At 46.9% G+C, this 13,316-nt stretch overlaps 2 protein-coding genes across 4 annotated transcripts; both read left to right on the top strand.

Moving 5' to 3' along the window:
- The first annotated feature begins 3,323 nt into the window (after positions 1 to 3,323).
- Positions 3,324 to 6,026, top strand: LOC133902052 (uncharacterized). Its single transcript, XM_062343631.1, has 5 exons — positions 3,324 to 3,740; positions 3,919 to 4,088; positions 4,921 to 4,996; positions 5,442 to 5,512; positions 5,590 to 6,026. The coding sequence occupies exons 1-5, from the start codon at positions 3,572 to 3,574 to the stop codon at positions 5,707 to 5,709; spliced, it is 606 nt and encodes a 201-aa protein (XP_062199615.1). The 5' UTR covers positions 3,324 to 3,571; the 3' UTR covers positions 5,710 to 6,026.
- Positions 6,027 to 9,637: 3,611 nt separating this feature from the next.
- Positions 9,638 to 13,246, top strand: LOC133901790 (subtilisin-like protease SBT3.6). Of its 3 annotated transcripts, XM_062343288.1 has the most exons (10): positions 9,638 to 10,035; positions 10,134 to 10,401; positions 10,516 to 10,671; positions 10,768 to 10,879; positions 11,004 to 11,547; positions 11,653 to 11,750; positions 11,825 to 12,064; positions 12,170 to 12,284; positions 12,391 to 12,595; positions 12,661 to 13,246. In XM_062343288.1, the coding sequence occupies exons 3-10, from the start codon at positions 10,587 to 10,589 to the stop codon at positions 13,227 to 13,229; spliced, it is 1,968 nt and encodes a 655-aa protein (XP_062199272.1). In that variant the 5' UTR covers positions 9,638 to 10,035; positions 10,134 to 10,401; positions 10,516 to 10,586; the 3' UTR covers positions 13,230 to 13,246. The 3 variants fall into 3 exon arrangements, with proteins under 3 accessions (XP_062199272.1, XP_062199273.1, XP_062199274.1); XM_062343289.1 differs by having other exon boundaries at positions 9,638 to 10,401; XM_062343290.1 differs by lacking the exons at positions 9,638 to 10,035; positions 10,134 to 10,401; positions 10,516 to 10,671 and having other exon boundaries at positions 10,999 to 11,547.
- Positions 13,247 to 13,316: the final 70 nt, after the last annotated feature.

The raw sequence follows: 13,316 nt of genomic DNA, 5'->3' as shown, positions 1-13,316 counted from the left end.
CAACGAGCAGCGTGATGAGATGAGATGCGGCCGCGACGGTGGATTAGCTACTCGATCCTGCCCTTCACTTGCCTTGTCCGGACGGTGTGCTCTCAGCTGGCTGGACTGCGGCAAGTCGCACCCCCTGGCGCCGAGGTGTCGAAGGCGAGGTAATCCAAGGTGCAGTCGTCGGCGTCGTACGTGAGGTCGCGGACCTGCTTCACCCATATCTTGACGGCCACGAAGGCCTTGCGTCATCTCCAGCTCGTCGGCGACGAAGGACACGCCTCCTCGCGGACGTCGATCGAGCTCCGTGGCAGGCAGGTGGACCGTGGACGTGACATAGCAGCTTGCCAAGGACAAAACTAGCATGCAAGTTTCGTTATTTTCTTCGTTCGGAAAGAAAAGGTTTCGTTATTTTCCTTCGTCTGGCTGGGGACCCTAACTTCAGCGCCAACGTCGAGACGGTCGGCGGCAGGCGGCGGGCGAGACGGCGCGAGAGTGGAGTGGTTTGCGCGGCCAGGCGCACCCGTGGGCGGGGCTCGCGGCACGGACGGTGGCGCTGTGCAGACGGGCCGCGCCGTTGCGGAGTGGGGGTTGTCTTGGCAGTGGGATGGCCCATGGGCTATTTTCACCACGGGCAAAGGTGGCCGGTGGTGGATAAGGTGGTGACGCGCGGCACCACGCAAGGGGCGGGGACCGGATCAAAGGGCTGCGCTTCCATATTTCGTATTTTCATTTTCATATTTTCTCTTAAAAATACTCTCTAACTATTTTCACTTTTATATTTTCTCTTGAAAATAGAAAAATCGGAAACAGGTACGAATTCAGAAATATTGAGATATAAAAAACAAAATAATCCAAACATAAATTACCAGTATTAATTGAAAACTAATTATTCAATTCGAAAATACCGAACCATACAACTCTGAAGAACAAGTGCTTTTAATATATGATTGCTTGGCTGTACATATATTGTTTGGCTGAATATACGCACGGACAACAACGGATCCTGATTCATGTGTTCGAATAATGTGGTTGAAATTTTTGTGAACTCCGGTTCCCATCTTCCATCGGTTTGTTGTACCTGATCAAGTATGGCTGAAATTTGCAGATATTGCACCATTGGATGCCACAGAAGGGTCATCAGCATAAGCATGAACTTGGATTACATACAGTAGGATAGCTCAATAGACAATAGATGTATGTTTTCTTTGTTGTATTGAGTCAGTTGGATTCATTGTTCACAAATTGAGCTGAACAAAACCAAGAATAAGTAATCCAAAAAACTTACGACGTTTACAGACAAGGCAAAGAGATTAGGTTGCATCGGTGCCGCAAGCCCAGGCTTACCATTGACAAGGTTTACAAATTCGTTTGAGGGTCGAAAACTGGGACTAGCGATTTTATGAAATTCGTGAATATAAAAAAAAAACAACTTAAAATTTGATAAGAATTCGATCGAATTCACTTGGTTAAATTTGTAATCGAAGGTAAAAATTCAACCAAATCGACATTTGGTAACCACTCAAATTCAACCAAAAATAGACCAAATTCAACCGTAAACCAGTTGCATTTCCCGTATTTCATTTGTGGTAAAAAATCGCTCGTTTTTCTCGAATTTCAATGAAGTTAAAAAAACAAAAAAATATAGCTCAACTTTGTAAAATCAATAACTAATAATCAAGTAAAACAAATTTTGTTGGTTTCCTTGTAACATGATCTACATGATAAAAGAATTTATACTCATAAAAAAGTTGTATATTTTCTATGAGAAAATGTATTTACTAATCCTAGTTAAATCCATAGTTAATTATTTGCTAATCCAAAAAATCATGAAACCAATTTTTTTTGTCTTATTGATCCTATGTCTTTAAAAATACATGAACTTATGAAAAAGTTATTTTAATATGCATGATTGTGTAAATGTGTTGTAACTATATTAATTCATAACTCATTCATCACACCTCCAAAATTAGTGAAACCACTTTTATTAGTTTACTTATACTATGCTTTATGTAGGAAAAATGAAGGTAGACATGAAAAGATTAATTACAATGTTGTTTGTGAACTTTGTAAAAATTATGGAGAAATTAATAAAACTCTAAATAAAGTAAAATAAATTTTAAAGATCCTCTTAAGATACACCATATATAAAAAAATATGTGTTTGCACATTAAACTTATCCTTAACTGATGAGCCAAATCATCCTATTCATACGGCCCATTTTAGCATTTTTTTCAAACTCTTTCTCCATGAAATATGATTCAAATGACATATTTTTTTTATTTTTTATAGAAAGTCTTAGAGTTGTCTCTAGTATTTTTAGAATTGTTTGTGATTTTTTATATTTTTAATTCAAATTCAAAAACCGATCGAATTTAAAATACAGTGCGAACTGAATTGACTGGTTTTAATGAATATCGAGGGGTTTTCAACGGTTTTTTAAACCTGATTGACACTCTTCTTATGCAGTCCCTTCACCTCATCAGACTCAGCAGAGCTCAAGCTTTCGGAGCCCTCATCAGTCATCTCCATTATATGTCTCTCCGTTAAGCTCGTGAACCTGCCCATTACCAAAGAGACTCACCATCTTGTTCATAGCCGAACGATCTGCCACGGACGCAGCATTGCAACCACCATTGTACTCATAAGTGTCCAATGCGTCACCCATCGCTATCTGCTCATGCTCTTTAACTAGCACTTTGTCAACAAACTCCAAGATCCGAGTGAGCTCCCTGCAATACAGGAATATTACGGGAATTTTCTATATAAAAACGAGATTTCGAAAAAATAGTAGGAAAAAAAATGCAAAACCGTTTTCAGCTCTATTTTTTATTAAATTTTTCATTTTCGTTCCATTTCTGTTTTAATCCCGAAAATACGAAAACGGCCGATAGAAAAATAGAAAATAGGACGGCACGGGACAGCATTTCTCCCGCCCGTTTTCATCGTTTCTGACGCGGGCAGCGGAATCCCGGCACGCGACGTCGACGGGCGGTGCGGCGGCGAGCAGGCAGGGGCAAGCTACAGTTTCGCTCGACGCGGATGTGGCCGATGAACAAGCGGGCCAGCACTTCTATCACCGGCCGCCGCGACGCTCCTTGGGGTTGGGAAGCGTACGAGGTGGCGGAGTCCAGGCGCGCGACATCTGCGGGTGGGGCGGGGCGGCAGCGTGCCACGAGCGCGGCACGGCACCACCGCTGCGCGGGCCGGGGCAAGCCGCGGCGTCGCTCGCTCGACGCGGATCTGGCAGGGGCAAGCGGGGGCGCGCCATAGCCTCGAGGCGGGGAGAATGGAGAGGACGGGAGGAGGCTAGGGCTAGGGTTTGTGGAGGCGAATCGGGAGAGGAAGACGGGACGAGACCAGAAAGGGCGGCGCGGCTTGAGGGAGGAGGAGATGGGGCTCTATGCCAGCCGCAGGATGCGGATCCGTCGGCTATCGTTCTTTGTTGTTGGGTGTGAGCAAGGAACCAAGTCGCGAAGGTGAGCGGGTCCCATATCGCAGCCGGCGCGGGGGTCCCATTTGACCGAGAGATTTCTCCGTCAGAGGAAGCAGAGGAGGAGGAGACCAGGGAGGGAGATAGCGCGAGATGGGGGAGGCATCGCCGGAGCCCGGCGGCGCGGCGGCCGGAGGAGCGGCGGGTCCGGCGCCGCCGCGAAAGGGGAAGTCGTGCAAGGGCTGCCTCTACTACTCGTCGGTGCTCAAGTCCCGGGGCTACAACCCCATCTGCGTCGGGATCCCCCGGTCCATCCCCCAAGGTCACAAATCCTTGCTCGATAGGCCACAAATCTGCCGTCTATTCGATCGATATTTGCCACCCAGTCCACGGAATTATCTCCTTTTGGATGCGAATTTGTTTCTTTTCTTTAATTTTTGCGGTTTGATTTACGCCTGGTCCAAAGATCTCATGAGGCTATCGATGATTTGGTGTGTTAGTTCCGAGCTACGTTGTGGATGAACCTAAGGAGGAGGCGATGGCGCAGGGGCATGATCTGAGGCAGTTCAGGTACGGGTGCGCGGGATACTCCATGTTCGTGGACAACAGGGACGGTCAGGGTGGTGAGAGCGAGGGCAAGACATTGTTGCCGTATTGCCGGGGAATTGAGGTTGGATTGCCTATCCTGTTTACAGTCTTAAGCTCTGAGATTCGCAGTTGATGTTGTTTGCTCATGCGGCTGACTGACGGCGTGTGGATCTGACCTGTTTCTGTTAATTTTCATTTGTATGAATACCACAGCATATATAATTAGTGAATAGCACATAATACATGGTCACAAATATGTTCAAATTTTTAGTGTAGGAGATACTGATCATATTGGTATCTTCATGATAAGTAGACCTCAGATAAAAGAAACACTGGAAAGAGAAATGATGTGATTTTAATGATACCGTACAATCATAGTCGTGTTTTGCTTGATTTAGCGATCGTTGTTTATTGTGATTCCAAATCCACGCAGAAACCTAAATATTTGCACAAGGAGGAGGCCATGGGTAGATCTCTTTCTACCTTTCCTTTCAACATAATATCAATCAGCTGTAGCAATTTGATAAGATGCCAAGATCATGGGCCAGCCATTGAGCAGAAGATGTACCTTTCCTCTTGTCGTATTTTTCTGCATCCCCCCCCCCCCCCCCTGCAAGCCTTGTCTGTATCCCGACAAATTAGTAATCCATATATCTTTTGTAGGAATTGAAATTCTTGTTTAGAAAAGATTAGTAAGCACTCGTTTTAAATTCACCTTTTTATTTAGTGTTGACTTCCTTTTGACTGGGTTTTGTCTGCCTACCAGCAGAAATATGGAGTGCTTTCTGAATAGTATATTTGACATGTAAGATTCACTAATAGGCAGTGCTTATGTACATTTTCAGTTGTTTTATATTTCTTGTATGCTAGGCTTCTTTACGTGGACCTAATAAAAGTGAGAAATTTCCCTGCAGCTATTGGTGGATAGCAGATTGGTTGAAAGAAAATCGTCGACTGCTGAACAAGCTCCAACATATGTTTCGAAGGATGGTATGTGAAGTTTTGTCTCGACGTTATATCTGGTGGTTCATCACTTCATCCTCTTTGTATTCCTGGTAGCCCTATGTCAAAGCTGGAATTTAGTGTGATCTACCAAGCACATTGTTTGGGACATGGTCATACTTGTTAACCACAGTCAGCTGCAGTGCTATATCCAAAATATAATATACATATGCCCACTTATTTTCTTTTGAAGAAATTGGAAGGATGACGTCGAATTGATGCCGTATTGCCTTTATGTTTAGTCAAACTGATCGGTCATCTTGAAGGGTTTTGGTTTTAGTTTTGTTGGTCAATATTATTTTGAACCCATCAGTCCCTTCTCTTCTCTTCTCTCTCTCTTTTTTTTTTTTTGTTATCTGTGAACTATTTCTGGTGTCATCCTTTGTGGAGATTAATCTTGATTTTAGTACTACCATCCTGCTTCTTTTCGCAGATGCCACCCGCTCTCACAAACAGGGACAACAGAGACCTGGGGATTTGGCCAGACAGGAATTCTTGGGAAGGAAAGCTACCGTTTATATTTCCTCTTCTTGATCCCCAGTTTGTTATATTGACTTGCTGATGTATAAGGATGGTGCAGGTTTAAGAGGAGTGCTGGACTGGTCGCTTCAGGTGTTGCCAAGAATCTAAACAAAACGGCCAATTATATCAAGGAATATATCGAGGACATAGTCTACCCTGACCGTCGACCACCGAAATAGGAGCTGTGCTGTGAGCTCATCTACGTTCAGGTTGAGAGCCGAAGAAAATGCTTCCTGCTGGAAACAAAAAAGCCTACCTGACCGTTCATTCATAATGCTACCGTCCCAGTAAGAAGCAGCTCCGGTTATTGAACAACATGGAACCTTTCTGGGATGTACTAAATTTCACGACTTTGTAATTTATGGCCACATACAAGCCCAATGATGTACATGCTAATGACTTGCTGCATGGTTGAAGCAAGAATCCGATCTGGTCGATGTTTTGCTGAATAACGTCAATCCATCACTGAAGAATTCAAAGGTGCAAGAAAATTCTCGTTGTTCTTCTGTAAACAGGAAGCCCATAATGTTTCCATGTCAAACAGGCGCTCAAGCTGGCTGAGACCTTACTCCAATGACGTATTTTTCACATTCAGAATGGCATCTCGTTGAATGCTTTCAGAATTGAACCGGTCGTCTGCGCTGCACATGGTGTTATCGTACTGTACTTCACAGTTTTCAGAGGGCAGGAGCTATGGTGTTATCGTACTGCTTAGCCAGGGGTCTTGACTACCCACGCTGCGGCAACGGGGGAGATGCAGCATCTCGAACAAATTTAGGTCCTGTTCGTTTGTTCCTAAATTGTGGATTGTGAATTTTACAAATAAACGGTTAAATTTTGAAAATGTATTTTGTAAATATATACTAAATTATAGCACAATCTACTTTAAAATGAGCTTCTACGATCCAAAATTCAGAGAAGAAACAATCAGTACCTTAGCGATTTGGTGAGAAAATCGACTCCAGCGGGCTCCATATCTGGCTCGCTATCGCTCCTCTCGCTCGCCACATCCGGAGTTCTAGAAGGATAGCGTCTGCTCGCCGTCGACAATTGCCGTCCCCTCCCCCGTGAAATCAGATCGTGCCGCGACACAGCACGGAGCGAGACCCGTTGCAACTGCGCCGGATCTTGTCCACCGGCTACAGTCTACAGCTGAACCCAATGCGGTGTGTGCCCCGTGTATGGTCGTCGTCGAGGCGATTCAAACTTGAAGGGGGCAAGGACGGTGAGGCTGACATGACATCACGTCAGTTGCATGAAGATATCCGTGCCCAGTAAATGTTCTACCTACTACTGCCACAGCCCCCAGCTGCCCACAAACGACGTGCTCCAAACGTGGCTTGGCGTCCCAGGGAACGTTGCTACGAAGTACGAACTGCTCGTCTGAAAATTGTTCACTTACATGATAGAGCATGTACCATAGATGTTTAAAGGAAGTCCTTACAGAAAAAACTGTTTTTTTTCCCAAATGCAGTGCACAGTTGCTTAGACGGAGGGCAAAAATACTTATTTCAGCACCGCTATTTATATTAGCACCGCAAGATAGTTAATCATATTTAAACAAATATAATCTTTATTTGTACTGGAAATTACGGTTTTTATGTATATATTTAACACTCTTTTTTAAAACCTAGCAATAAACATATAGCATTATTCATGCCATTAGACATTATTTATTATTACTCAGAGCATTGACTTCAAACACATAATGTAGCCGTATCCTTTGAATTTTGCTGCTGCCACTCTGCACATCAGGATGGATGGGAGGAAAAACGGAAGAAATTGGCTGCAAATCAACAGTGATTTGCTGAAAAGTGCAAACTATTTGGCCTTTCTCAGCACTCATTCGACAGTCAGCCCCGCAAGGAAAGCTGCCGGTCTTCCAAATTGTGAGGTGGTGATCCCATCCCATCCCATCCCCGGTTCCTGGCGGGCGGGGGGCCGCTCCTGCCCTGCGGCACACTGCTATCCCACGCTGCCGCCACCCATCAGGGCTCAGCAAAGGCATCACGACCGAACGCCATTAACGAGGCCTCAGGTTTGAACTTAAAAAGGGGTGGAAAATCTAGCGACGTCTACTGCTGTAATAAAGTTGAAAAAGAGAAGAAAGCAGCTCGGTAGGGACTTGAAACAAAAGCACCCACTGATCAAGCTTCAAAAGAGAAAAATGGCGCCCACTGATCCTAAAAAGTCCACTCCTCGGTCAACTGGATCGTCTGGGTAGTGCTAGTGTGCTATTCTTACTTAATCTAAAGTTACCAGGATAAGTTTTTAAAAAATAAAGTTACCAGATTTGTTAATGATGATCCCATTAAGTACATGGAATGTTCTCTTGAAAATGTACACTACTCCTATATGACTTATTTACGGGGATAAGCCAGCGACATGGTGACGGCGATGCAAACAGTGAATCTAAGAGCTCTGGGTCAAGAGTCATAGGGAGGAACTACTCTCGTGTTGTCTCTCTGAGGTGACTTAAGGGCGACTCCTTCACCTGTCGCTCCCCACCTCGTTGGTCTGCTCGGTGTGATCGTCACCATCATCGTCCCTGGAGGTGGCGGCGATAGCTAGTCGTGGCGGCAAGCGGTAGCTAACGCAGGCCTCTCCTCCCTCTTCTTTTTCCTTCGCTCTCCCTCCTTTCCTTTTGCAGCTCGGGATCTTATGATCGTCGGGTGTCACTGTACCTTTGCCAGCCGGATCTAGCCGCTCTTGGCCTAGATCTGGCCCAACCCGTGGTTGGGGCGCACAGAAGGTGACCTCTTTTCTGTGTCGATTCCTATCGGTGCTGGTGCAACGGTGTGATTGTGCCCATCGGATGCCTGGCGACCAGTCTGCTCTTCGGCGGCTTGGTTGCAGACCTATGCGATGCGTCCGACGTGGGTTTCTTATGTTTGCTATGCATGCTACTGATGGCCCTGCTGTTGAAGCCCATTGTTGCCGTGTTTCCTATCGTGCTGTGGTCTTCTTGCTCCGTGTCGTCGGCCATTGAGGTGGTCGACTCCACAGCATGATGGGCGGCCCGGGCGGCACAGTCGGCGGCTTGATGGGCAGCCGATAGCGCGATGGCCATCCTGGCGACAAACTAACGCGGCTGCTAGCCCTATCCACCCCTGCGGTCACCTCCTAGCCCCCTATCGTTGTTTGTGCTCCTTCCCTTACCAGATCTATCTACTCTCGATGGCATGGTGGCCCAGGGTGCCTTCCTGTGTTCGTGTGGCTGCAGGCTTGGGTGTGGGTATGGATCTTTTGACGGCGATTTCGAACACTTCGAACCTTCTATTCACCGGACATTTTCTTTTGTCGGGTTGTTTGCCTCAGTGGTTGAGACAGTAATTACGGATCGTTATAGGAAGTCGAAGTTGTAGTCGTGCTTAGCAACAATAACCTACGATACATTATATCAATTATAGTGTCAAAGTGATCGTTCTTATAAACTAGATTAACTCTCTTTTACTAATATAAAATCGAATGTAGATATAAGTTTCCGATCTTTGGAGGAATTCCCAAATAGAGGAAAACACTCCTGCCTTTTTAGACTTGCCACTTTTATTTTCTCCAATAAAATGCCATCATTTTGAAGAAAAAATAAAGCTCTGGGTCAAGTTTTTGAGAAGAAAAATGGAACTTAAACGAAGTTTAAAACTTTTGAGGCTCCCATGGAGCAGAGACAGAGTTTCTACTGGAATTTTTCGGAAGGTAGATGAGAAGCCCCAAACGAGGCCGGCAATGATCACCGTGGTCCAACACCCAAGAAGCAATGGTCTTGTATCCTGTCCATGTGTAGAGAAATTCTAGAGAGCTGTCGGGCACATCCCCGTTGGGGAAGCAAGGCCCCAAAAACAAACCACTGAACACGTCACAAAAATGCCGCCTTCTCCCACCCATCACAAAATGCGGAGAAAGCCACACGAGAAGGAAACCAAACCCTCCACCACGAAGCTACCAACTGAGCACGCACCGAGGGAGGAGGCACTCGGCCTTTCGGCCACGAGCACGACACGTTCGGCCGAACGCCACACCGGCCCACGCACGCAGCACACACAGCTTACGGCAGAGAGAGAGAGGAGAGAGAGAGAGAGAGAGAGAGAGACAGAGAGAGATGGACGACACTGGTCACTGAGCAGGCATCTCCATTAAAGAAACCCAGATCGAGGAGCACGTCCCTGCGTCAGGACGGAAGAACAAAGAGTAAACAAACCAATCCGCACCGGAACAGTGCGGTGTTTAGTAAGCACGAGATTTGAATCGAATCCAACCAGGGAAGCCTCCTTGATCCTGTAGCGCGAGGAGGCCGCCGCACATTACACACACCACACCAACCCCCCTAGCTCCTCCTACCTTTCAAACTACTCCACTCCAGTTTCCATCTGCGTCAGCTTCTTCTTGCTTGAGCTGCCGAGTCGAGCTGCTAAGGTAGCTCGCACGCAGTGATGGTGGCCATGCCCTCCTTGCTCGTCTTCTTCCTGCTGCTGCTGCTTCAGCTCGGCCCGTATTCTTGCGGCAATGTGAGTGAGCCTGAGTGGTGCTTCACTTCAGCTTCCCGATCCATGAGCTGTTCTTGGCTGGTGCCTTGAAAAGGTTTGCTTTCTTGGCGTCGCTGCAGGTGTACATTGTGTACATGGGGGAGAGGAACCCCGAGCTGCATCCGGCGCTGGTTCGGGACTCGCACCACGGCATGCTTGCCGCCGTCCTTGGCAGGTGAGGAGGCGACCATTGATTACCTTGATTCTAAGCTTGCCCATGGCTTCCTCACTCTGGTCTTGAGCTTTGCAGCGAGCAGGCGGCCAAGGACGCCATCCTCTATAGCTACAGGCACGGCTTCTCCGGGTTCGCCGCCGTGCTCACGGACAGGCAGGCGGCGCGGCTTGCCGGTGAGCTCACATTTCAGTGATCTCGTGTTCTGCTCAGGCCCTGCGTCTTTTGATGTGTGTTCTTGACAAACCTATGCTATTCTTTTTTTCTCGAATTAAATTGTGGTGTCAAAGATTGGCCTGGAGTTGTGCGAGTGGTTCGAAATCGTGTTCTTGACCTGCACACAACTAGGACATGGGATTTCATGCGAGTGAATCCGTCACCTTCGGGTGGAATCCTCTCGGAGAGTAGATTTGGGGAGGATTCCATTATCGGTGTACTAGATACCGGTGAGACTATTTCTCTTCATTATTTGCAGTAGCAATTGGGCTTGGGACTGACATTGCAGTGCTAAGACTGAGGAATTCTTGGTTTGCACTTCGCAGGGATATGGCCGGAGTCGGCCAGTTTTAGAGACGACGGCGTCGGCGAGGTTCCACGGCGGTGGAAAGGACGATGTGTCGCCGGAGACAGATTCAATGCTTCCAGCTGCAATAGGTTAGCCTTCACTTAAGTTTCACCTTACCATTTGGTTGTAAAATTTTTTGCGACTACTTGCAATACGATAGGAGAGAATTCTACTCGTTATCCTGCTGGTGACTTCAGATTCATGATAGGATAGGAAAATAATAGGCGCGAAATGGTACATCAAAGGGTACGAAGCCGAGTACGGGAAGATGAACACGACCGACATATACGAGTTCATGTCCGCGAGAGATGCTGTCGGACACGGAACGCACACAGCGTCCACTGCTGCCGGTGCTCTGGTGGCTGATGCAAACTTCAGAGGGCTTGCCAGTGGTGTAGCAAGGGGAGGGGCACCCAGGGCAAGGCTGGCCGTTTACAAAGTGTGCTGGGCCACCGGAGACTGTACTTCTGCAGACATCCTTGCTGCTTTTGACGACGCCATACACGACGGTGTCGATGTGCTTTCAGTGTCCCTGGGGCAAGCACCACCACTCCCTGCTTATGTTGATGATGTCTTGTCCATCGGATCCTTCCATGCTGTTGCAAAAGGAATTGTTGTGGTCTGCTCTGCAGGAAACTCCGGACCTTATTCAGAGACGGTGATCAACTCAGCACCCTGGATTGTGACCGTTGCTGCTGGCACCATTGATAGGATTTTCCTTGCAAAGATCACCCTTGGCAACAATAGCACTTATGTGGTAAGAGTTTCATCTGCAATTTTTCGGTTGGGACTTGTGGTTGTAATTTGCAAGCGGATGATATGCCCATCTTTATGCCTCACATTCTGATGTCTGATGATGCAGGGTCAAACACTGTACTCCGGAAAGCATCCTTCCAAAAGTATGCATGTAGTCTATGCTGAAGATATTGCATCTAATAATGCTGATGATACAGATGCAAGGTAAACTTTGTCATCCTCAGTCTCTTCTGATCAATCCTTGAATTCAACTTCCATATTGGCTGATGTCTCTGCAGAAGCTGCACTGCAGGATCTCTGAATTCTACTCTAGTGAAGGGAAATGTGGTGCTTTGCTTCCAAACACGAGTACAGAGATCACCAGCAGTGGCAGTGGAGACTGTCAAGAAAGCTCGTGGTGTTGGAGTCATCTTCGCCCAGTTCTTAACCAAGGATATTGCGTCTTCATTTGATATTCCCTGTCTTCAAGTAGATTATCAAGTTGGAACAGCTATACTTGCGTACACTACTAGCATGAGGTACACAAAACAGTCTTGTATATGTCTCAACAGTTGTGAAAATATAGTAATAAGGTATTATTATATGTCAGCAGATTTCTAATAACTTCTATATTCTCTACACAGAAACCCAACGGTTCAATTTGGCTCAGCAAAAACAATTCTTGGAGAACTGATAGGCCCAGAAGTTGCATATTTCTCGTCTCGGGGTCCAAGTTCTCTGTCACCCTCTGTTCTGAAGGTAAACCATCTCCTCCTGTTGTTCATCCTTAAGTCAGTCAACATTAGTGCCTGTTCTACTTGGTTGAAGAGACCCTGTGCCTTCTTCTGACTTCCAACTTCTGCAGCCAGACATCGCCGCCCCAGGTGTAAACATTTTGGCCGCATGGACACCTGCTGCCGCCATATCATCAGCCATTGGATCTGTGAACTTCAAGATCGATTCAGGAACCTCGATGTCCTGCCCCCACATTTCAGGCGTGGTCGCTCTCCTCAAATCAACGCATCCTAATTGGAGTCCTGCTGCAGTAAAATCAGCACTGGTCACAACAGGTAATCCCTCTTCTGCTTCTATAATCAGAGATGTTTTTTGCCCTAACAAGGTGACATCTTTGCAGCCACTGTCCATGACGAATATGGGTTTGAAATTGTATCCGAGGCAGCACCCTACAGCCAGGCAAACCCATTTGATTACGGAGGTGGTCATGTGGATCCAAATAAGGCCGCACATCCCGGTCTCGTGTACGACATGGGGACATCTGACTATGTGCGCTTCCTTTGCTCCATGGGCTACAACAACTCGGCCATCAGCTCCATGGCTCAACAGCATGCGACCTGCCAGCACACACCAAATTCGCAGTTGAATCTGAATGTGCCATCCATCACAATTCCCGAACTGAGGGGCAAACTGACAGTGTCAAGAACAGTCACCAATGTCGGCCCGGCCATGTCAAAGTACAGAGCTCGTGTAGAAGCTCCTCCAGGAGTGGCCGTCTCCGTGAGCCCCTCCCTCCTGACCTTCAACTCGACAGTCAACAGGTCGACGTTCAAGGTGACATTCCAGGCTAAACTGAGGGTGCAAGGGAGGTACACCTTCGGCAGCCTGACATGGGAGGACGGCGCCCACGCGGTGAGGATCCCTCTGGTGGTTCGGACGGTGATCAGCAAGTTCTACGTCAATGCGTGAACAGGTGTGTGTCACCTTGCATTCACCATCGATGATGATGGTGATGATGAGACAGGCAAGATGTAACTCGCTAATTTCTCCCGATTC

This window comes from Phragmites australis, chromosome 20 (assembly GCF_958298935.1).
Source record: "Phragmites australis chromosome 20, lpPhrAust1.1, whole genome shotgun sequence".
Classification (NCBI taxonomy): domain Eukaryota; kingdom Viridiplantae; phylum Streptophyta; class Magnoliopsida; order Poales; family Poaceae; genus Phragmites; species Phragmites australis.
This window is presented reverse-complemented; position numbering and strand designations above follow the sequence as displayed.

Bases quoted from the DNA above. Each gene is read 5' to 3' on its own strand.
- LOC133901790 (XM_062343288.1), top strand. From the start codon at position 10,587: ATGCGAGTGAATCCGTCACCTTCGGGTGGAATCCTCTCGGAGAGTAGA. The intron at 11,751-11,824 runs GTAAACTTTGTC...ATGTCTCTGCAG, and splicing joins GCTGATGATACAGATGCAAG to AAGCTGCACTGCAGGATCTC. The intron at 12,596-12,660 runs GTAATCCCTCTT...ACATCTTTGCAG, and splicing joins ATCAGCACTGGTCACAACAG to CCACTGTCCATGACGAATAT.
- LOC133902052 (XM_062343631.1), top strand. From the start codon at position 3,572: ATGGGGGAGGCATCGCCGGAGCCCGGCGGCGCGGCGGCCGGAGGAGCG. The intron at 4,089-4,920 runs GTTGGATTGCCT...ATTTCCCTGCAG, and splicing joins CGTATTGCCGGGGAATTGAG to CTATTGGTGGATAGCAGATT. The intron at 4,997-5,441 runs GTATGTGAAGTT...TTCTTTTCGCAG, and splicing joins AACATATGTTTCGAAGGATG to ATGCCACCCGCTCTCACAAA.